Here is a 25,549-nt window from a genome sequence, read left to right as displayed (position 1 = left end):
TTGTGCCTAGCTAAGTTGTTTACTCAAAAAGTTCTTTCCCCCCAGGCTATTTCATTTTCAATGAACTTGAAGATAGTCTATCAATTTTGTACCTTTCTTTTCTACATATCAGTAAAGGCAATATAAAGGCAAATGAGTTTGATCTTTCCATCGACGCTTGATTGATTCTTATTATTGATAAAATCCAATTCATTTACTATTGCTAATTGTGATAACATATGAATCTTCTGCATGCATTGATATATTGACCAATATAAAGTTATCATTAATTCTCATTAATTAGTTGTTAGTTCAATAATAACAAGCATCGATGGTCGATCCTAAGATCAAACAAATTTGGTTCTGGTGCCGAAATATTTAATTGCTTTGTTCAACTTCCTGTCTTTCATAAGATATCTGTTCTTGAAACCAGCAACTGATGATGTGCCTCACTAAATATGGCTGCTACTACTATATTAGATCCAATTTGGATAATTCAAGTTACTTCATTTTCAATGAATTTGGAGATGGTCTACCAATTTTGTATTTATTTTTTACATATATCATTCAAGTATTCAATTGTTTTATTTGAATTTCTGCTTTCAGCATTCAGCAGAACATCTGTCCTTGAAACCTGCATACTGATGCTGGGCTTGAATGCTGCTACTACTATATTGGATCCAATTTGGATATTTACTTCATGAATTAGAAGATGGTCTTATTTCATACCTTACTTTTTTACATATATCATTCAAATATTCAATTGTTTTATTTGACTTTCTGCCTTCCATCGGATACCTGTCCTTGAAACCTGGAAACTGATGCTGTGCTTGAATAAATATGGCTGCAACTACAACTGGATCCAATTTAGTTCTTGTTATGTAACGTTTATTGGTATCTCGAGAGACTCCAGTGATATTGTTTACAGCAAGAACTTCCTTGTTGAACTCCTCTCTCAGAAGCATTCCACAGAGTTTCCTGCCACGTTCTGCATCAGTATCACATGATCTCAACACTGCAACTTTCTCTAAGAGCATTTGGTAATCCCTGATATTTCTGCTGAGAGACTCGTTTCCACCCAGGAAATATTTCCCTGTTTCTGGCATGCTTATGATACGTGGTATGAAGGCATCTGGAGTACTTGATTGGTTCCAGGTTTTGTAGTTGCTGATTATCTGCTCCATGCAAAGACACAATATTTACAAGAAATAATATATTATCATTCTGATTTATCTGATTACATACATACGTGTGCATGCATGTATGTACTATGAATGGCTAATAGCTGACATAAAGAACAACTCAAATTTAGTTTGTGTAATATTTATCTCAAATAATGAGACCAGAGAAAATCTTTGACACATTGATATCTAGATATATATTTTATTTTTCGGTATTAACTGATACAAAGATAAATGAGTATACATGTGAAATAGAAAAGAAAAAAAACCACAAAACACTAGAAAAGGCTTATAAATTTTCCTTAATGCCACACAACACAAAAAAATATTATAATAATTTTCCTCAATGCCACACAACATAAAAATATATCCCATTGTTACATACATCAAACTAACTGTGATGGCAAGATGACCCATAAAGCATGGCTACCTGTGTAAGCTTATTTCCAATAGGGTCCCATAAACGAAGGCCTTGAATAATGTGAGGGAATTGATCAAATCAGTTCGGGCACCCTACATGTAAATCAATCATGAGCCAACTTCCCTCGTTGCCCAAATTTGTCCCCATCTTCAATACAAGCACCACCCTAAATTTCCTCTGACCACAGAATCATTCCATACATTTAAGTATATGTATCATCAAAATTCATTTACTTCCGTCAACATTGATACACTTTGAAAATTGTGAATAATGACCCTTACATTTAAAATTCATACTCCCCCTGTGGAAGGTATTTCCCAAATCTTCCACAGGGGTAGTGTGTATTTTGAATAGAATCACTAATATGTTGAAAGTGTAGCACATTTCTATTTATGCTTAAAGCCATATTGTAATATTTCCATAAGGCATAGAATTGCATTTCTTTTCAACAAAATGTTAGTTTTCACTGTCAGATATGTCTCCTTTTAATTTTGATGTGAACAGTGAGACAAAACACAGAAAATCAGTATTTAATACAAGCGCATACACGAACATTTGTGTCGCAAATGCGTGTCACTATGTTCATCATAACTGAAATCGGCATCTTTTGTGTTATGACCTTCCAGCACACCATGTATGTAGTAGTGTACCCATTTGACTAATATTTCAGTTGTGGTAATTCAACAACATACACTGTTATTTTATTCAAAATCTCAGATTTTGTCACAACTATCAACACCTAAAGCCTTGATTTTGGTTGGGTATGTTAGTTTACAATCATGTTAAATCAGAATTTTGAAAAACGTTGAGGGTGTTATACTCAAATGTTACAATATGGCTTTAAAAAAGGTAATTTCAGCTTTTATCATCAGCAAAAATGAATTAAATAAGCTTGTACAATTTGCATTCAGCAGGGGCACTATATTTAACTCTCTCTGGACCACATGCACCCACAACTTGTATGTAATAATGTATCTGGGTTAGACAGTGTTTTTCATGCTGCATCAAAGACTAGCAAAATACTTGCACCATAAAAGCCCTACAGCATTATCACTCCAAATACGGGGCCATATTATATAATCTTGTTCAAATCCTGATAATCAACTTGTATGCACTTGATAAAAAAAGCAGTAATTAATAATGCGAAATGCATCCACAAGCCTCAGCACACTTAACTGTAATTATCTGATCACAGTAGACCAATACACACCATAAACCTTAATAGCATCAATGATGCATCATTCGTAGAAGTAAACCATAATCAGCCTTAGAGCTGTTTTCAGTTTGTGAGCTACAAACTAATTTTCAAGTGACTTCAATTTCAGTGAATTAGTATATGATCTCCCAATCTCTTGCCTTGTTTTTTTACATATATCATTCAAATATTTAAACGTTTTGTTAACTCCTTCCATCAGATATCTGTCTGTGAAACCTGGAAACTGGTGTTGGGCTTGACTAAATATAGCTGTTACAACTACTGGATCCAATTTAGCTATAGGTATGGTTCTCTTGTTTTGATCTCGAGAGAACCCAGTGACATTACTTGAAGCAAGCTCTTCTTTACTGAATTCTTGTCTCAAAAGAAGTCCACACAGTTTCCGGCCACGTTCTGCATTATCAGCATATGATCTTAACACTGCAACTTTCTTTAACAGCATTATATAATCCTTGATATTTCTGACAAAAGAATCGTTTCCACCCAGGAAATATTTCCTGGTTCTGGCATGCTTATGATACGTGGTGTGAAGACATCTGCTGTGGATGGAGTACCGGTACTTGATTGGTTCCCAGTGTTGTATTTGCTGGTTATCTGCTCCATGCAAAGACACAATATTTACAAGAAATAAAATCTGATCAGTCTGATGTATATAAGAACACATATCTAAGAAAATATAAAGAGGTGCCACAGTTTGCATATTCCCTTATAGTATTTGCAGCTTTCATCAACACAAATGTATATACAGTGGCAACCTGTTAACACGAACCCTCTTAACATGAAGTTCCTGATAACAAGAAGTATGTTTTATATTCCCAAGCATACATTTCACATGTTATTAGAACTGGATAACACGAACTCCTGATAACAAGAAGTAAAATTTGAATTCCGCACAACTTTGTGTTAATGAGTTTCCACTGTACTTCATGTACATCAGCAGAAGAAACACTACTTTACCCTAGAGCTCTTGAGGAACATGGACTCTTGCCTCAGTTTCTTGGTGGAGTATACATATAATTCTTCATCATGATTCTATTACTTTGGTTATAACAAAACATACTCATCCTGTAGATAAGTTTATTGTCAGCACAAATTATGAGCTTGAATTTGCACATGCACACACTACATCAAGAGGAACATAATTTTACCCACTCTGAACCATTGCAACCTTAGTGGAACATGTATTCTGCATTCTAATTCTTTGGTTAACATAGCATCTGTAAATCCTATACAGGAGTTGGAAGTTAGAATATAGATATCTTCCAACCCAATGTCAAATTGTGTCACATGTCCCAATACAGATTATACTTTATTTTAAATTAAATTGCAGTCTTTGAACCCCTATATCATGTTTTATTATTTTGTAACTTTGTTCAGGGTTGTTTGTAACTTTGTTCAGGGTTGTGACAACATTTGGGGTGGCAACAGGCTAGAAACCTATGTTCTATATTTATGGAGAAGCAAAAACATTAAGCCATCAAGCAAAATGAATGATTTATTGAACAAATTTCTCTCAATCTAAACAATTTTGTTCAAGCAAAAATAGTTGGAAATTTTCATCAAAACTGAAGTGACATGCAGTAATTCCGAAAATAAGATAATTTCATAATTAAAAACTAATCAAAATAACAAACAAAGCAATTAAAAGCAAAGAAATGTGTCAACTTTAACTTTAGTATCTCAAAACCAACTTCAGCATTTAACTTCTTTTGTATGAGCTGTCCGAGTAAGCATCTAATGAATCCTATTCGAATATATATGCAACTTTGTCTCTTTTATCAATCATAAGTACTAAAACCCAGCATCATCTTTTGTAAGACTATAATAGGATTCCTTTTTCCCATCAGGATTCAAACTGTATCGGACTTTCTTACAACAATCATTCAAAGACGTCACCGTTTTGCATCTTTTATGCGTGAACCAATCTGTAAAACCTGGAAACTGATGTTTTGCCTGCGTGAAAATAGCAGCTAAGATAGTCTCATCCAACTTGGGCATTGTGATTTTCCGATATCCTGTCCTTTCTCGAGAGAAGCCAGTCACGTTTTTCGTAGCGAGTTCGGCAAGGGAGTATTCCTGTCGCAGAAGTTGCATGCACAAGAGTCGTCCATTTTCGTTGTTGTTTGGATTCTTGTAGAATGACACTTTCTTCAGCACTTGTTTATATTCTTTGATGCTCCGTGATAAATTTGAAAAGCCTCCCAGAAGAAACTGTCCTGATGATGCTGGCATTGTTATCACACGTGGAGCAAACTGTGGCCTTGTTCTCCAGAAATCATCATCAACGTCACGAGCACTGGCTTTCTGCGAAGATGATAATAAATTGATATGCTTTCAGCTTGCAGTGTATCACTTAGTTATCACATTGAACACAAAACTTTAGGTGCAAGCAAAACTACAACCAATAAGAGCACAAAATGAAACAAGAACAAGCGCACAAAATGTAACAGGCAAGAAAGAACAGAAAGGAAACACTTTTAAGACACATAGCATCTGTGACTAGAGGTATATATTTGTCTCAGTACCGAATTCGCCGATTATAGTATCATAACTCTTGCAGGTATCTTTACTTGTTCAGCAAATGACAAGCTACACTAATTTCGGCCTTTTTTTCACCATTATTGATATGCATAATTAATAAACCTTTCATATTTGGACCATTGCTATTAGTATAGTAACAAGCTTGGCAAGGATATTTGATTGGTAAAGTACCCACAAAATTTAAGTGTTTTACAGAACATGTATGCATAATTGTTTGTATCAGTTCATGCCAAAAATATTTGAAAGTATATGCAATCATGACTGGATGAGATTCCCAACTGTGATTTCATCTGGGCCTTAGCAAGTGGGGCAGCAATGGCCTCCCCAATAATATTTGAGCAATTGAATACATGAATCCAAAACCCACCTAAGTCCATCGGACGTGATTTTGAGAAAAAAACCTGTGTATCATTTTAATTCCTTCATTTAGATTTACCTGGTCAATATGGTAAGTTGTACGTGCAAATGGGTGGGTATAAACTGTATTAGGTATGACGATTAGCATTTCAGGGACTTCGCGGGGTTCATTTTAACTTCTGGACTTGGGTGGTTTTTGAATCATATACAAAGACAATAATGTTGGAATGAGATTACCACTAGTAAGATAATACAAAATAAAGCACACAGTTATGTATAATATTGATAAGCATTCTGCCATGTAATATAAACCACACACTTTCCTTGATTAAACCCATTCTTTTTTCAAAAGTCACTCTCCAGCAATGAATATGTTACAAGTGGACTTTTATACATACTGGATTTCAATCAATGTGTTACAAGACTCAAATCATGGACTTGGGTTGATTCTTTCATACATGCTATTTTTCACATATGACAGGTCTATGTATAGCAACACTTTCCCATGCTTAACTCAATTTGGCCAAAGTATGGACTTGGGTGGCTTTTGTATTCATATATTCAATTGCTTAAGTATATCTTCATAACATCACATCAATCTGGACCCTAAACCCCCATTTCTTGATGGCCAATATTTTCCAAATAACTAAAGCCCTGGAAGTCTTGAACTCAGGCAGTGCAGTGTTGTAACTCTATTACTCAAGACCAGTAATTGTGACGTCTGCAGCAGATGATACTCCCGGGGATGATACTGGTTGACAGTGGTGGCCAGGTTGTTTTCCAAGTAAATGTCAAATCTGTGACTAAGATTGTATTATTTGATGATCTTCTTGGAAAAACGAACTGGCAACTCTGTTGCAGAGCAACCAGTACCATCTGCGGTAAACAAGAGATTGACAAAACAACAATAGTGTTGATAAAGAAGTCTGCAAGACTTTCAGTCAGTATACTGCATTATTGGACTAGAAATATGAAATTTTTCCTACTTAATATGTTTCAACAACAGTCCTGATGAAAACGTTCAGCTTCCAGTGGTTCTAAAGAACTAAATGTACATGTAAGAAACTATACAACAATAAAAACCTGGCTCTCAAAAGGCAAATTTTTCTATTCTATAAATACTATCTCTAGCAAATTCCACACCCACAGGCTCCCACACACCTTGTGTGCCTTCCCTGGAATTGGTAGGCTACTTATCATAGGGCACCCCTACCCATACCATGTGCATCCAACAGGTTTAAAGTTAACATGTGGCAGATGCAAATTATAGAGTTTTCAACTATAAGGTAAAGTATTTTATGTGTCAACCAGTTGGGTTAGTTTGGAAGCTCCTTAAGCTCCTTCGAGCTGTTGAACATTTTGCATTGGCGGCTCTGTGCATTTCAGTTTCCTTTGTATCCGGGAAGAAATAAGCCACAAGAGCTGAAAATAAAACACCACATAACATGATTTAATCCAAAAGGTTTATAGCAAAATAGTCTGACATGGTTGAATATGACTGGCAACAAGGCAAGAACTAAACTGCTGTATTTCTTTGAAATAACACTAGTGATCAAGAGAATGTCTTCAATATCAGATGGGCACAAAGCAAGCATCGCCAACTTGAAGTAAGGATGGCACAAAGGACATTCATATGTCCATTGGGGCCTCAAGAACATAGTCATGACATCAGTATGTTTGTATTTCCAAATATCCCCTTGACTTTTCAACTATGAACTTTCAACTTTGGAGTAATGAAACCTAGCAATATTTTGGAATTATGGTCCTTCAGAAAAATAAATCATCCAAATTACAGAAGAATTAACTTTAAACCATTTACTTGAAGGCCAAGACTAGTCCAAAGCATTCATCTCCTATACATAAAAAATTACAAGGTATACATTCCATAATAACTACCTTTTATGGCCCCAAATTCCACAGGTGGTAGCCGTGTAGTTGCCCCTGCGTCCTTCTTATTAACAGCAACCCTAGACCCAAAGACACTGCTGTTAGACAGGGTCAATTTGCCCCACTGTCTCTGCATCAGGGCACCAAGCATCTTGCTTGCAACCTTGTGTTGTACTTGAAGTATGCGCAGGTGGGTTGGAGTCAAATTCAACACCTCACAGGCTGTGGCTACAATATCTTGTACCTGCAGTATGGATGATAAACCAAATTGCTATCACCAACCTGTAGACTATATTTTCATGCAGCATAGTAATTAAATGAATGACATGATCAGATCCCGGGGATCAGATGACAACAAATCATCATCATGAAGAATGTGAAAAAAGACACCACTGTGACCAGCCAATACCATTTTCCTTGTTCACCATACAGGAAGATCCAACACTCTGTGCCATTGTGTAGTACAAACCTCAACTACCAAAAGTGAAACCAGATTATTATTTGGCACAGCTGAAAGAATGCACAAAACCACCACTCCTTCCCCATGTAAGGGATAACTATATCCTGCAGCATAACATCAGTTCACACAATATTCAAATCCTAGGATTTAACCCTTTTTGAAAAGAATCAGAAAAGCGGTAGAGATCAAGGCCTAAATCTAGGAAAAACATGCATATTAGCCCTAACCCTACCCGTGTTTTTTTGCTATCGGAAGGGAAAGAAGGAACGAAAAAGGAGAGAAGGTGAAGAAAGAAGTCACTTATTACCCCGGAATTCGAACCCAGTACCCCTCGCATGCCACGCACACAATCACCGACATGTAGCTACCGAGGTTTGGCTGCCCTGGGCAGCAATACCCTGGGTATATTTGACTTGGGCTGATTGCATCATCAGGTCACATGGAATGCATGCACGCAGAGTGGTTTTAATAGTGAGCTTTAGTGAGACTCAGTTGGGTTAGGGATAAATACCATCATTCAATACGGATGCCACATATGACTTGCCTGCCATCTACATGTATAATGAAAGATACTCTTCTATTCCCTGACCACTCTATTGAAGATATGAAATGAAGTTTCCAACGTGCACACGGAATAATTATGCTTGCAAGCTCCAAATTGAAGCAAAATTGACAGACGATTCACAAGTAACTGCAATTTAACAAACACACCCCACATCTCATAGTGTGCTGGTTTATTTCTCATATAATCAAGCAACTCGTATTCAAAAATATCATGCATTGTTAATGTGGACTGACATTTGTCTACTGGCATATAAAACATACATGTTCATAAATATGCCACCTAGGTGTCACATTCATTAGTAGTCAAAATTACCTATATGTACTTGTACCATTTCATTTAAATACCGATATTTTACACTCTTGCCTAATTATATATTTTGATTTAATATTTGGTGACCAAATCACAATTACTTTACCCTTTCAATACAACCTATTGTCCTCATGCAATTTATAAGGGCTCATATTGAAATTCCCTTACACAGGAAGGTGTGCGTCATCCTGCAGCTTTCCTGTGCTAGCCTTTTGTTAAAATCCTGGGCAGGGTGTATCACTGATGCATATCATCCATCCGTTTTATGACCAAGCTTTCCTGAGGCGCACGCTTAGCGAGGGGAATCCTGCCTTCTTTCTGTGTGAAAACGTGGTAGGGTATTTCAATATGAGCCCTAAGCCCAATAATTATCATGATTATATCCTATGTCAGACTAATTTACACAAAACCTGTTTCGTTGTTTTTAACATATCATTTGTTTGTTTAAATGGTTGCTCTGTGCAGAGACCCACTTGAGTCCTGTTAGGTCCAGACTCAAGCAAAATGCTCAAGTTTGGTTAAAAGGTATAAAACCATGGTGGCCTATTACAGAAAGAAAAGAGAGAAACAAGAATTGAAAATAAAGAACAAGTAACAAAAGGCCACTCACAATAAATCATATGAACAATATTATTCTCAATCATTTGAGTCAAGAGAGAAAATTCCTATTTCAATATCAACTGCCTTTATTTAGAGAATAACGATAGGAATTTTTATTTTGCCTATCCTCTACCGTGTGATAGACGACAGGCAGGTCCAATATTTTGAGTAGTGGATGCCGGCGCGCCGGTATCCACTACGATAAAAAATATTGGACCTGCCTGTCGCCTATCATAGGTAGAGGATAGGCAAAATAAAAATTCCTATCGCTTATTCTCATTCTTAGTCAGTTAAATATTATTTTAATAACTGTAAACAAATTTAATGCAAAATTTAATGCAAAAACTAAGTTACCGTCATAAAAACTCCCCTCATTATAAAATGAACGAAACTTGTTTACAACTTCACGTATTCTGTTGCGCGTGACTGCTAGCGGCGTCGCGTATTCCGCACTAGTCTCGCATTACAGCGCAATACATACGCCAAGCATCGTATGATGACGTGGGGTCGCTCTACGGCCTGATAAACGGCACCCAAATCTTGCGATTGTACTGAGCAAGTTATAGTAATGGTAAAAAAAAAGTTAAATTTCCCCTTTGGACCAAGTATATCATATCAGAGATTAGATCAAATTTATACAATACATCATCTTTTAACAACTGCTTAGGTAATCTTTAGTCAAATGTCAAATGTGTGGAGGGAATGGGTTGTATGGACCTGTCCTTAACTTTAAAAAGAAATATTTTTACTCATTTGTGGGAATCAATGATAGTGCCTTTAAACTCCTTTTGTTGTCAATATTGTTTGTCTGCCAACATGAAAAATTTCACACACCTACAATCAAAAGAATGGAAACAAAATAACCTTTATTTGAATGACAAATGGTTCAGGGCAGCTTTTTTGATGTTTGATATGTTCTCCGGAACCTCTTACACAAGTCTTGTATGGCAATGACAGTTTTGCTTGCTGTGTCTGTCACCTGGTCCACAAATTCAGGGAATTGCATCGATGCTTGGTCAAAAATGGCCTTAAGCCTTCTCTGATCAAGCTTTTCCAAATCGATTCTCCTTCTTTTATCAGAGGTCTTTGAAACTCCGGTAACATTCTTTGTTCCGAGATCATCCGCACTGAATTCTTTTCTGATGATGGCTAGACACAGCAAACGTCCAAAATCTTCAGGTTTGGTGTTTGTCAAGTTTGTCTTTTTATAAACTTGAATTTCTTTCATACATTCATAGTAAACTGCCTTTGGTCGAACATAATCCTTGACACCTCCCATATAGAAGCTATATGGAGTTGGTCCATCCATGCACCTAGGTGTGAATGACACACCTGATATTGGAATAGAAAGATCTGGATTGGGGGCTCCTAATAATGATGCTATGGTTTTATGTCCATCTATTTTCTGTCGATAACTGGTACCTGTTGTTATGCCTCTATGGTCTGCTTGTTGCACTACCCCACTTGTCGAAGGAATATCTTGAGCATGTTGGGCAGAGCCTTGAGCCATCCTAGGCTGTTGATTCACCAGTTTCAGAGCTTCTCTCACCAGTTCAGTTTTATTGAGATTGTCATCAACGGTAGCTTGAAGAGTTCCTAGCACTGTTGACAAGTCTCCGAGTGAGTCATTCATGTGACCGACAGTTGAAGAGATGTGACTCTGTGCGTTCTTGATATCCTTCAGAATGTCAACCAACTCATTAGATGCTGCTGGATTTGTGTGACTTAGTAGTTGCTCCAAACACACTTCCTCCCCTGTTGTTGTCATGGTTTCCTCATCTCTATCTGTGATGGACAAAAACAATGATTGATAATGACTCCAAAATTTCCAGTATTAGTATTAGCTATACATTTTGTTCCCTTTATTGAAGAATCTTGAATTTAAATAGAAATTGATTGACACAGCAAGCTATACCATTGCAAATCATTTGTGATAAAATAATTCATTTTTTCCTTCTAATCTCTTGATAACAAATCTATATGAACAATATCCTACCTTGTAGTACAAGTTGTACTGACACTACAGTGCCCTCAGCATCATTATCTACATTATCATTGTCAGAATTGATGGGTTCCTCCTTAATGTGCCACTCTGTGTCTCCTCCACACAAGCTCGATGTCGTGCCTTGGTGGATTTCTTGATGTTGACTTGCGAATTGGACAACATTATTCTTGGATATCTGTAATGGTGATGGGGCAACCATTTAATTTCTACAGTCATATATTTTCTAATCTAAGAAAGAGATTTGTTGCATGCTATGATTGCCTCACTCAAATAAAAAGTATATATAGGTTTTTGCACAAGCATATGCCATGTACCAGTTATGGGTTTTCCCAGTTACTTCTCAGCAACTCAACTGCATGAGCCAAGAAACATTTTGTACACAAGCTTAGCAATTGATTGCTTAAATCAGTGATCAATATTGATTGATACTTTGTATTTAGCAATCAATGCTATATAAGGCTTCAATTACTCAAATAAGCAATCATCTTAGCTGTGTATATTTAAATGAGCTCAAGAATCAATTGCTTGTATTGATGATTTGATTCCTGAAAAAATGCACTGATTGCTTATTTGTAATCAAGTGACTACAATGCCTTATTTAAGCAATTGGTTGCTAGTCATTAAATATTTCTTGTCTACAGTATACACATGAAGTGATTGCTCTTGAGGCAATCCAATTTGTCTATTATGTAGGATTAGTATATACATTTTCCACAGATCTTGTGAATGAAGAACATTTGACATACATGGGGTAGCAGGACAGCTCAATTCATTCAGTGAGGGGTTTATAATGTCAGTTGATTTGGACATTGCATTTGCGAGTTACACACAATTGCACATATCGACTGCTCAGTGCCAGAAGCAGGTAAGTGCAATAGCTGTCATGTGTAACTGCCATGCATAAATGAGTACAATATACTGTGTGTAAATTATCAAGGGCAGCTATTGCATGCACTTACCCACTTCTGGCACCGAGCAGTCGATATTACCCATAATATCAGAGGCCCTGCCAGATAATATCTTTAAAAAAATGCTGTTAACTTCACTTGTAAAATAAAATGAATAAAGGACAAAGGTATGATGCAAAATGTATTCAAGATTACTTTATTTAAGTATTTTATGTAGAGATTAGAATCAAATAACAAAAACATGCACTTGGAGCAAAAGATTTACAACATTTTCATCGTTTAATGTGATACTGGGAGTAACACAGACTTCTACGTATGCTACTGAACAAGGCAAGAGAAGGTAGTATGGAAAAATTAACAATTATTTGTATGATAAATGGTTCAAGTCAGCTTTAAATTTTGATGCTTGTTATGCTTCCGGGCCCTCTTACAAATCTCTTGTATGGCACGGGTAGTTTTGCTTGATGTGTCCATCACCTGGTCCACAAATTCTGGGAATTGCATCGATGCTTGGTCAAAAATGGCCTTAAGCCTTCTTTGATCAAGCTTTCCCACCACAAATTTCTTCTTATCAGCGGTCTTTGAATTTCCGGTAATATTCTTTGTTCTGAGATCTTCCGCACTGAATTCTTTTCTGAGCATAGCCAGACACAACAATCGTCCAAAATCTTCAGGTTTGGTCTTTGTCTTTTTATAACCCTGAATTTCTTTCATACATTCATAGTAAACTGCCTTTGATCGAACAAAATCCTTGACACCTCCCATATAGAAGCTATTTGGAGTTGGTCCATCCATGCACCTAGGTGTGAATGACACACCTGTTGTTGGAATAGGAAGATCTGGAGTGGAGGCTTCTAATAATGCTGCTTCAGGAGTTTCATGTTCACCCACTTGCTGTTGATAACTGGTACCTGTTGATGCGCCTCTATGGTCTGCTTCTTGCACTACCCCACTTGTTGAAGGAATATCTTGAGCATGATGGGTAGAACTTTGAGCCATCCTAGGCTGTTGATTAAGCAGTCTCAGAGCTTCTCTCACCAGTTCAGTTTTATTGAGATTGTCATCAACGGTGGCTGTAAGAGTTCCTAGCACTGTTGATAAGTCTCTGAGTGAGTCATTCATATTATTCTGTGCAGTTTTGATATGTTTCAGTATCTCAACCAACTCACTAGATGCTGCTGGATTTGAATGACTTAGTAGTTGCTCCAAACACACTCCCTCCTCTGTTGTTGTCATGGTTTCCTCATCTCTATCTGTGATTGACAAAAACAATGATTGATAATGACTCTAATATTACAGACCCGTACTAGTAAATACATTTTGTTCCCTTTATTGCAGTATCTCAATTCTTAAAGTACAAATTGTTTGATTTAGTATAGGCCAAAATACAGCAAGCTACCATTTAAGTCAATCTATATTTCTCCAAACTCTCAATACCAAATCTATATGAACAAAATCCTACCTTGTATTGACACTACAGTGCCCTCAGCATCAGTATCTACATCATCATTGTCAGAATTGATAGGTTCCTCCTTAAGGTAGGAGCATCGGATAATAGACCCATGCAGGAAAATAGCCACTATTTCAAATCAGAATTATGTATCCATTTCAAATATATAACCAATTGAAGATAAGTCTTTACTCCACTGATTTTTAATGTTTCATGAAAATTTAAACAATTCTTATGTTTTTCTTTATTTTTTGAAAATTCCCTAATTTTTTCTACTAATAATTATTGCTAGCCTAGAGGGAATGTGATATGGTCTCCATAGTTTGTGGGGTGGTTAATAAGCCTAATATCTAAATTCTCTCGCCAGATTTTTTGGATAAAGTGTTTATTTTTTGAGAAAAATCATTTTTTCTATTTTTAAATTAGGGAAATCTAGAAACACCCATAACTTAAAATAGAAACACTTTATTAAAAAAAGCTGGCGAGAAAAGTTTCTAAATTTAATAACCTTTCATATGACACCTTGTTTGTTATAATTGGCCCTATGGTTAGCTCAGACAATAATTATGAAATTGGGTCATTCAGTGTTTCTAGATCAAATCAAGAAAATTTGAGCAAGTACTAACATCACCTTCAAATATCCCCTATATTACTGACCAATATATTGGAAAAAAGTCACTAATATTATTTGGTAACATTTTTGTAATAAAAAGATCCAAAAAGCAGTTCTATAAATGGGATAGAAAGGAGAAAAAATAATATTTAAACATAGTATCCATTTTCAAACTTTTACCAATTTTAGTGAACAAGGCTTAGTGTCAAAACCACTTTATGTGCAAAGTCAATGGGGCTTTCTAATGATAAAAAATGGCATAACTCAAAAATGCTTTGTTGGCAAAAATTAAAACTTGGCAGGCAAGTTTTTCTCACCCAACTACACATCCTGTATCATTTTAAACCAAATCTGTGCATGACACCGTAGCCGATGTTTCTACCTTAATGTGCCACCCTGTGTCTCCTCCACACAAGCTTGATGCCATACTTTGGTGGATTTCTTGAAGTTGACTTGCGAATTGGACAACATTATTCTTGGATATCTGTAATGGGGATGGGGCAACCATTTAATTTCCACAATCATATATTTTCTAACCTAAGGGATTTGTTGCATGCTATGTTCATATTGCCTGAATACAAAGGGGAGCTGAGAAACATTTTGTACACACGCTTAGCAACAGATTGCTTAATAAGTGATCAATATTGATTGATGCCTTGTTTTTAGCAATCAATGCCTTATAAGGCTTCAATTACTGAAATAAGCAATCACATTGGCTGTGTATATTTTAATGAGCTATAAAAGAATCAATCACTTGTATTAATGATTTGATTCCTACAAAATGCACTGATCAATTGTTTGTAATAAAGTGACTGTGATCCCTTATTTAAGCAAATGATTGTTTAGCCCATTTATAAAATATTTCCCTAGTTTATACATGCTTGAAGTGATTGCTTTTGCTTACTATACTATATACTATAGGATTAGTAAATACATTTTCCACATCATTTCATGCATGGTTATTAAAGGGGAAGCAGGAAATCTCATTCCATTCATGAAGGGTTAATAGAAGCTTATTTGTTATATAGCATTTGGCATAACATAAGTGAGCATCTCAGTCCAGAGCAGTACATATGGGTATGAGGTTAACATGACTTGTCAACTGGCGCAAACCTCAGTGCAAACATTTTGCAATTGCTTGCAGATGCTATTATACAAATATATACTGCCATGAGAAGTTCTGGTTAAAACTATGGGCCCGAGGTGAGATCAATAGTATTAATTGATCTCAACGAGGGACCATAGTTTTAACCAGAACTTCGAATAAAGGCAGTATATATTTGTTTTATATACTTCATTAATATGTTCTTTGTTCATTGATTTGTTAAAAGAAAATCATTTGACGCTTTGACTCTCCCGCTTCTATCCTGAGTGAACAGCACGACCAATTTAAGCACAACCTACCCTTCAAAAATCGAATAGCCTAAAATCAGGCTAACCAATTACAGCAGCGCCGAAATGACGCTATGGCAGTTTCAAGCGTGCGTGAGCTGTTCCGTCGCATGGAATGCGCGCACGCGGAATGCATGGTCAAAAGTACTATTTACGGCTTGGAGGTACTATTTACGGCTCATCCGGGACATTGAAAATACTATTTACGGCTTAGAGGTACTATTTACGGATAGGAGTACTGATGGTAGAACTATTTTTGGTCATGTGATCCACTTTTAACCAATCAATGAACAAGAATATATTAATGAAGTATATAAATACAAATCAGATCTTATGTTATTAGAATTGATTGACCAGACCAACCCTTTTTCCTCTTAAATGGACATTTTTGTGATTACAGCATCCTCTTTTTAGGGTCTGTTTCAATAGATATTGCAAAATTTGATTCGGACATTGCATTTGATTCAGACATTCAGGGGTCGCGCTAAGTTGCGTTCTTGCGCGCCACGCGCATTTTTTTAAGTTTGAGCGCATCTATTCATTTTTGCATACCAGTTCGGGGGTTTCATGCGCGCAGAAAAATGAAAACATGTGAAAGAAAAATAAAAGCTTCGATCTCCAATATTTACGACCTGTCCAGAAATTATGTAACATAAAATGCAATAACATAAATGTTGATGTGAAGTCGCCAGTAGCATTGTAACATAATTTAAAAATAAAATAAAATACACACCGCCAGCGTAATTTAACACAGATTGTGATATTGTCTAGAATCACTGATGAGTTTTATTGCAGTACTGAATGACGACACGTCACGTGAGTTGGTAATTTCTAATTCTAGGGATCTGTAAGAAATGCTTCAAGGGTGGTGTGTAGAGATATGCCCGCATGTGAAATTTACTGAGGCCGTAGAAGAAAAAAGTGACAAAAATTTGCCCTTGAATTATGTTTTATAGTCAAAATACTCCAGTAATTCAATAAATATCATGATATTTGGCCTAAACTTGAACTCATTTGCAATGAAATGTCATTTTTATTGAGTAAATCATGGCTTTTTCACTTTCGTGACATGTGACTTGCAATGCTGTTGAATTCTGCACTTTGCAAGTTGAACTGCATTTTATGGAATTCGCTAACTTTTATGGCATAAAGCAACACTTTTATAGCAAGTACACTGCGTGGGAACTTTCTTTAAAAGCCAGATAGTTGGTTAATAGCGAGAATCACGGGCGTGAAAGGGAGATCGCGTTTTTGCCAGGCCTTAACTATTTACACATCATAACCAAAATCACAAAATCTGATACTGATATATTGAAACGCTGAGACGAATATACCTATTCGTCTCAGTTGAAACGGGCATTCAATACTTGACTAGAGAACCCCTCATTTTAGGATTTGAGCGCATATTTTTAACACTTTCAGGGGGTTCAGGGGTTCTGAGAACCCCTGGTTTTAAAACCTAGTGCTACCCCTGCAGACATTGCATTTGCATTTGTAATTTTTATTTGTCAACAGACAGATATTTCAAATCGGAGGATGTCTTTGTCAAACAACCGAAATGTGAAATGATTTATAAGTTCATGCACACAAATATTATGTACTAAGATGGCCCCTTTATGTTGAAAGTCATATCATAGTTTTTTTATACAGTGCTTTGTTTAACAATATTATAGCATTCATAGCTAAATAAGTATCAACACATAGGACATAGTTCACACAATCAAACAACAACAAGGGTCAATGTTGATATTACAGATGCTAGGTATTTAATATATTTAAAAAGCTTTTCAGCTTGACTTATAAAATAATAATAAAGTACAAAAGGTATAAGACATAATGTATTCACGATTTTTAAAAGTAGTTTATGTACAGATTAGAATGTGAAACTGAGAATAATGTAGACTTCTATAGTTTGATAAAGAATGGTGTGTGCACTGTTGGGGTGCGCTTGTGTGAATCAACGGCGAGACTTAATTGACGTGAGCAGTAACAATAAACAAATAAAATAAATTCCGCCAATTTTAAGCTGAACAAACTACATACTACTGAGTATTTTTTACTTGCTGGGAGTACTTTATCAGGTGTTGTTGATGCTTTGACCTAATATCCAACATGACCAAGTGACATCAAATTTGCATATCTTGTGGCGAGTCCTCTTCAGGAAGTAACGAAGTTGTTCCAGATGGGTCTACGTCTAGCCATTTGTCTCTGTACAGATTTTGGGCCATCCTTCTTACAATGTAAATGTGAATGTGAATTGCTTCATGGACCCATCTTGGGAAGCTTTTGGCTCCTGTCTGGTCTACCCCAGCCAATTTGGTTCTGATTGAAGTCATCTGACCATGTAACATCATCAATCAGCAAGGGGACTTAGCATTCCGCAAGTGGAGTATTAAGTCAGGGCATCAACAAAAGCTGACAACCTGAGGTCTGGCAAAAGTATTGCAGTGAGTAAACATATTCAGTAGTGCAAATTATTTTTAATTTTACTATTACTACTACATGTATGTATGAATCTACATGATCTTACTGTACATTCAAATAAGCAAGTACATCATTTTAAAATAATAATTGTATAAAACATTTATACAGTGCTTTATCTTGAACACTGATCCTAAATTTCCCAATACAGAGAGCAAACAAATTCAAAAATATAAACACTAAACAGTGAAATGAAAAATAATCAAAAATTAAGTCAAATATCAACCGTCATAACATGATAAAATATTTTAACACTATCTTAACCTTAAACTACAAACCATGAATTCACACAGGCAGAACCAAAGAACTTCAAGCCAGCTGAGAGAACATAAGCATAGGTTAATAAAAAAATGAAATCAAACAACACAACACGAGCCCAAAGTCAATTCCGCCCACAAATTATGCCCAAGAAGCAAGCAGGACAGACAAAAAACCCAAGAACCAAAATAACTAAAAGAAAGTAACTACATAAAAAATGGGATTTTTTGGCCAGTTCTTCTGTGAATATGATGATGTCATCTAATCATGTGACATCATCACACAGTAATTACACCTAGAATATATTGGGTCAGAGCATCAACAACAGCTGAAAACCCCAGGTTAGGCGAAAGTCCTCCTGGTGAGTAATAATAATCACCTTTAAAATTTGGTAGAGTACAAATCCCAATTGCTCTCAGTCTTACATATGAATCTACATGATCTTTAATGTGACTTCAAATTTCCTGCAAGTACATCATTTTAAAAAGAAATGAAAAACTTTTTAAAAAATTGTAATAACTTTATAAAATACTTGAGTGCTTTCACTAGCCTGGGAGACGTCATAGATGCTGAGGGGCACCAACATCCAGCTGAAGGTCTACAAAGTGTTCTTGGCAAGCAATAACAATTAACATGGTGATGTGGAAGTCAAGTCTATCATCTTAATCATCTTCTTTGTTTGTTTTCCAATGTGCATTATGAATCTTCAAGGGCCTTGCCGCACAGAGAGTTAGTAATCTTATAGGTAAGGTTCCTCCAGCACACCTCGGCTTCTCTCTGGTATTTCCCAGTTCTGAGATGTACAGTATGAGGTGACACAATCTGCATCATGTGCATTTTGGGGTGTTCACAATGCCTGGTTATTTATAATGCTTGTATCGTATTCATTCCATTTCCGCCCAGGGTGCCTAACAAAATCATTTAGGGTGAACCCAAAATATTCATCTATCATCATCAGTGTGTTATATGTTTCAGCCCATGATTCAGATTTGCATGGGCAGTTAATAAACTAATATCAGTTTGCTTATTGTAAAGCCACTGCTTATTCACCAGCGAAGTGGTTATGTAACTCTTTAGTAACTGGATCACGCACCTTTTGGAATTGGTAGTACATAGACTTAATTTGTGTTGCGATCATTTTGATCGTGGTGCAGAACTCAAAAGCGTGATCCAGTTGACATAGTGATAATCGGATTACACATAACACTTTGCTGGTGAATACGGACGTGGGCTGTAAATGGAACAAATAAGGTATATGTAACTCATATGAGGCCCTGCATTGAAAGCAGTGCTTGTTACTGAAGCTGTTTTCATCCTCAATAAAGAAAGTTAATTATCTATCTACATGTATCTAAGCGCCGAGAATTAGTGACCTTGTTGCAAAATCTCTTCCTGAAAAACTTCTCGTCAGGTATAACCCAGTTCTGAGTTGTGCAGTATGCCGTCACAAAATCTGCAGGAACAAAAATTAGTCAGAACGACGAATGTCATTATTTTAGAATGTACACATAATAAATTGCATTCTTGCATAAAAATTCAACTTAGAATAATTTGATAGTATTTTCCAATGTGATTCCTGTATGGTTGCCGCCATATTGAATTTCAAACCAGAAGTCATATTTTGTGAATTCCGAAAGTCGTATTTTGCGAGAAAATTCACTTCTAATAAACACCCCTTTTTTGAAATTGCAATGTCCCCAGGGTGTTTAATAGCGTAAATATGGTATACATAATTTTGTTTTCTAGATCATACTTGTTTAGCTGTCAACTTTGATTTGCTCCATCACTATGAACTATATATATATATATATATATTGAGCGAGGTTGAATTCAACTCCATATACTGGTCGCAAAAATTGTCCTAATAATTTTAAGAGTCATTAATAATGGGTTTTGCATGACTTCAAAACTAATTTACATATATATTTTACCAATGAAACATACAAAACTTAAATATGAAAACTTAAATATTTCATTAAAATTAAATGGTAACCAGGGTGATATCAAACACATTTGACTTGAAAGACATTTTTATTATGTTTTTTAAAAAAAATTATTAAAATAAGTGATTGTTTTAGGTAACAAGAGATGTCAACATTTCATACCTTTCACAGCTTGCACTTTGACACTGTTAAGAGGTTCTTTTCCTTCTGAATCCTTGTTTTTCCTCAAACCCAGTCCTCTTGAAGATATGAGCTCCTCCTTAGAGAAAACCAAATCAATGGTTTTTCTAAGAATGAACTCATGTGGCTTGGCAGATCTGGGAGCCTCTGTAAGCATACTTTCAAATTCATACTGGTTCACCAGCACACTGGCATAATTTGGGTCAATAGGAATAAGGTGTTTCTGAAACAGCAAGGTTTAGGGGAAAAGAAAAGAAAAGTTACAAAAACTATTTTTGACACATGTAAAATCAGGACATGGATTGCAGCCAAGCCATAGTTAGCAGTGGTGATACAAACCCACCCTTTTTATTTCAAACCCACCCTTTTTATTTTATACCCTTTATACCAAAACTCCAAAACCCACCCTTTCTAAGCGTGGTTACTAATCATAGATAAGTGGTTATGGTGGTCCAGGAGGTGCAGATTTGCATCCAAAGAGAATTACATATTGAAGTTTTAGATGACCAAACACTACAGAATGGGATTTCAATGTTTTTTTGTGTTTCATTTAGTGTCATTCAGTCGGAAATTAAAGTAAGCTTTGAGATTGCAATTGGTGACTTCTAAACCCACCCTTTTTATCAGTGACCACCCTTTATATTTGGACACACATTTTAACCAGAAATTTTTCAAACCCACCCTTTTAAGCATTTTGTGGACCTCTCAAACCCACCCTTTCGAAAGTGTGGGTTACCAACAGTGCAAGCATGAAGGCTTGTGCAAGATTATTATTGGTTACTTTCAGATATGAATGATAACCAAACCATATGAGTGAGACATGTTAAAGCAGTATAGGCTGCATAAAACAATTGCTGGTTCTCATCTGAAGGGATTTCCATGAATTTATGAGCAAGGGAGGTTTTTGCTTTGCTCTATTATTAATTATTATTTAGTCAGAGTCGCACATTGCAGTCATTGGTCACACATCAAGTGACTGTAATTTATGGTAAATCATGCAACAAAATGAGACGTACCATCCATTTATGCTCATCATTTCTCAAAGCTGATAAATAGGGACCAATTTATAGGAACTTTTTACAAAATGTCATGAAAGTGATACATTTGTAATCAAAAATACCTGTAGCAATGTAAGAATATATATTCAACTATCACATACATATTCAACTAGGGAATTCCTTATTCATTTATTTCATGTATACAGCATGGTCCGTCACAGGATCTTAAGTTGGTTTCAATCCTAAACTTGTTTTCCTGATTCATTTGGTCAGTATACATTCAGGATCATAAATTCTGCACCATTCAAAAGCTTTGAATCGATCATCATGTAAGTTACCACACACAAAAAAACGTTCAGCTTTAAAAGGATATTCAGAGATCCGGCAATCCCAAACTACACTATTCACCACTTGCCTTTTTTGTCACTTTTAGAAAGAGAATATTTAGTAATATAGTAACCAGCTCATGCAATGAATAAGCTAGAAACTGTGTTTTCTTGTCAATAGAGGCCCATCTTAATTCTATATGCATGGGTATACCAGCATAAGGAACTGGGTGCAAATCTAATGGAGGGACTTGAACCTCAAAGACTGATGCAACTTTTCAGTTTTGTTCATATTGTTTTGATACTTCTGAACAGAAAATGGTGCAAGAGTATTTTCCCAATTTATCAACCATTTTAAAACTAGTTCTTCACAGATCTCTGAAAGTCCCTTAAAACACTATTGCTAATCTTAAGAATAGAAGGAATTTTACCTTGGAATTTCTTGATGTTGTCATCTGCTGAGTGTTGCCAACTAACTGTGACAGCTTACACTACTTCGAATTCTATGCGAGACTATTTAAAATCGCTCATAACCACTTGTTATTTAGCAATTTACATGTATCTGACATGTACAAAAGCGTTCAAACATTTATTGATATCAAATAGCGAGCGAGACTGCTAGCATTGGCTAGCGCTTCCGAAGCCGGTTTCATTCATATTTCATCTGGAGAGATGTAAAAGATTAGTTACTTAGAGGCCTTAGACAGCATTGGACATAAACAGTTTTTATGTTTTTCTAATAATAATGAAAAAAGGAAAGAAAAAGGTCACTGCACTCTGAAGTGGATGGAGACGAGAACCAAAACAATTCTTTTATGCAACCTGAATGCAAACTTTCTACCAAGACCCGCTTGATAATCGGAATATGTGCTTAAATCTAGACCGCAATAAATTTGCACATAAAAAAGTTAAAGCACTCCCTTTCAGTATTTGTTCTTTTATTGAAAAGAAATGTTACATTCTTTATGCCATGCATTTAATAGCATTAGGTTATCTATAGCTACCTTTGTAAATGTACAGAAACTACAACGTCTTTGTTATGTATATTTTCTTTTAAATAGTGGATATATATTAAATATATTTAAAAACAAAAGTGGATAAAAAATGAATGGAGTGGGTACAGTATCAGTTCTGTACACGAAACAGAATGAACAATACATATGTTTCGGCAAGTGTGTAAACAATATTAGATGCTTGGTTTGGATTTATGGTAATATCCCACAGAGAAAATACACCAAGAAAAAACAGGTTATGGTCAAGTAAAAGTATATATGTGACTGTGTTTAGATCTAAGGACTTGAAAAGCACAGTGATGATCAGATCAGTGACCATTTTGAAACCTGTAAAAAAATTAATTTAAAAGTAGAAATATTCTTTTTTTACATTCAATGATATTAGAACAAACTAGATGATTTTCTAGAAGCTTGATCTCTTGCCTTGATTAATGGAGAACACTTACATTGTTCTGTTGAAAAGTATAGTTGCCTAAAGAAATTTGATGGTATCATCAAAGTAGCTATATATAGTTGCAAACAATCAAATTAGTTCCAGTATAAAATTTCATTCAACAAATCTGTATTAATAAATCTATTATCAGAAGAAAAATGTTACTTCATAATCAGAATGATGAAGGTTTTCAGTGATATTGTAAATTTCCCCATCATTGATTATCATCCACTTGAAACAAATCTACAGGTGTAGGATCTGAAGAGACGACACATTCTTGTCCAGACAGCGCTTTTATTCCATGGCGTTTCTTAAATTTATCCAACCATCCTTGGGATGCTTTGAAACCCTCACTACCACCTGTCCCACCATGAAGGAGCATCTCATTGAACTTCCGTGCCATCTCACAGACAAGATCCCAGGAGACAGGTTCATTCTGCTCTAGCTGCTGTATGAGCCACTGGTATGTTGCTGTGTCCACGGCTTCAAAGTCAGGAGATCGCATCGTTTTTCTAGTTCCCAAGACATCAAACATAGTGGTACCGGCAACAAACTGTCTTAGCCTATCCTTCTGCTTGTATATTTCTGATACGGTCGATGTCGCTATGTTGTACTCTTCTGCCACTCTAGCTTGCTTAGCACCACTCTCCAATTTTTGGATAATCTCAAGCTTCTGTTCTAGTTTAAGAACTACTCTCCTCCGTTGTGGCTTCAGTTTAGGCATTACAATGCCTTTGTACAAGAACTGCAAACACAGTAAAATGGTATAAAATGTCATTGATGTTATGACAAAGGGGTGAAAATTCAAATTAAAGGCACTACCATGCAGTGATCCCTGGGTATGAAAAATCTTTGATAGCTGAGGAAGAATTTTTTTCAAATGGAAAATTGACATATTTATAAGGAATACTGTACTGAAAAATTATTTATTAAAATGTCAAATTGTATCCTTATTAGGTTGCTATAGGTCCTTTCACTTGTAGAGAGAGTATAAACACACCCATACTTCTTGTCCACATGCTGGTATAACCCAATCTATTTTCAAACCATTTCCAAATCAAGATGCACCATGGTATACATGTAAGTCGAGTAGTAAATGCTGTATTCACAAGAACTTAATATAATTTCAATGACTTCAGGATGCCCAACACTATAATGGATAATAACAGGGATGCCAGTGAAAATTTGGTAGCCAAGTATCTACCACCTCTCCTAGCTGTTTTGGTAGATCACTTTTGGATTAGATGAGCTACCTTCCCACATAACCTCAAAGGAACTTTGAAAGTCAAGTTTGAATTTGACAAAATTTGCGAAAACTGGTAAAGTAAGAAAAATAAAGGACAATGACAAATGAATTCAGACAACAAATAAAGTTTTAATAATACAAAGTGAATTGTCTCATTTCTTAGCATTGCATTGATAATTCAACCATCTTCTTTTCTTTTCCGTTTCGAACTTAAAAACAATTCATTGCAAGTAAAAATGATTTACATATGTACTCTTAGCTACAGCAATCCACCAATCGCTGGGTGCAAAGATATTTTAACAAGACGTTAAAAAAACCAGAAGAATATAAACTAATGGTCATCCATTATAGCCTATAATTTTTGTGTAGCCTAATATTATAAGTTTACAACAGTAATTTACCTTTTTGATAAATCCGATAAGCCTTTACGAGTAGACCCGAGATGATGTGAAGCCGATGCGAACATTGTTAAGTGAACATCGCTGCTGCTCATATCAAAGCTGTGAAGTGCGCAGTAACAATATGCGCATCGGTTTGATGTCAAATGACGACATCTCAGGTCTACTCGAAAAGGCTTTTTACCAAAAAGGTCAATAAACTAATGTTAAAAAAGAATTAATGAAATGGCCATTCAATAATTTCAATGCACTTTGTGTACAAAATATTTGAAATGAAAAGCCTACGACGTACGTATGTGTACATGCACTCAGCGGTCAACATAAATTACAAATTAATGCAAATATGATCATATAAAAGCTTGACTTTTTTTAACATGTTTAATCCATCT

At 35.7% G+C, this 25,549-nt stretch overlaps 1 protein-coding gene across 5 annotated transcripts in view; it reads right to left on the bottom strand.

The window, feature by feature from the left end:
- The window catches only part of LOC140137955 (uncharacterized), a 73,584-nt gene that overhangs the window by 29,229 nt on the left and 18,806 nt on the right, over window positions 1–25,549 (bottom strand). For 2 of the 5 annotated variants that reach the window (XM_072159767.1, XM_072159768.1), the window contains exons 6-8: window positions 14,875–14,976; window positions 13,892–13,961; window positions 12,720–13,682 (exon numbers count right to left, since the gene is read on the bottom strand). The exons of 2 other annotated variants lie outside the window; for them this stretch is intronic. In XM_072159767.1, the coding sequence (XP_072015868.1) occupies window positions 12,811–13,682; window positions 13,892–13,961; window positions 14,875–14,976 (1,044 nt within the window). In that variant the 3' untranslated portion in view covers window positions 12,720–12,810. Of the gene's footprint in view, window positions 1–12,719; window positions 13,683–13,891; window positions 13,962–14,874; window positions 14,977–22,890; window positions 24,262–25,549 lie in introns of those variants that run through there. One more of the 5 variants, XM_072159769.1, reaches the window with a different exon arrangement.

This window comes from Amphiura filiformis, chromosome 17, assembly GCF_039555335.1.
Source record: "Amphiura filiformis chromosome 17, Afil_fr2py, whole genome shotgun sequence".
NCBI lineage: Eukaryota > Metazoa > Echinodermata > Ophiuroidea > Amphilepidida > Amphiuridae > Amphiura > Amphiura filiformis.
The sequence above is the reverse complement of the archived record's forward strand: the minus strand, read 5'-3'. Positions and strand labels throughout refer to the sequence as shown.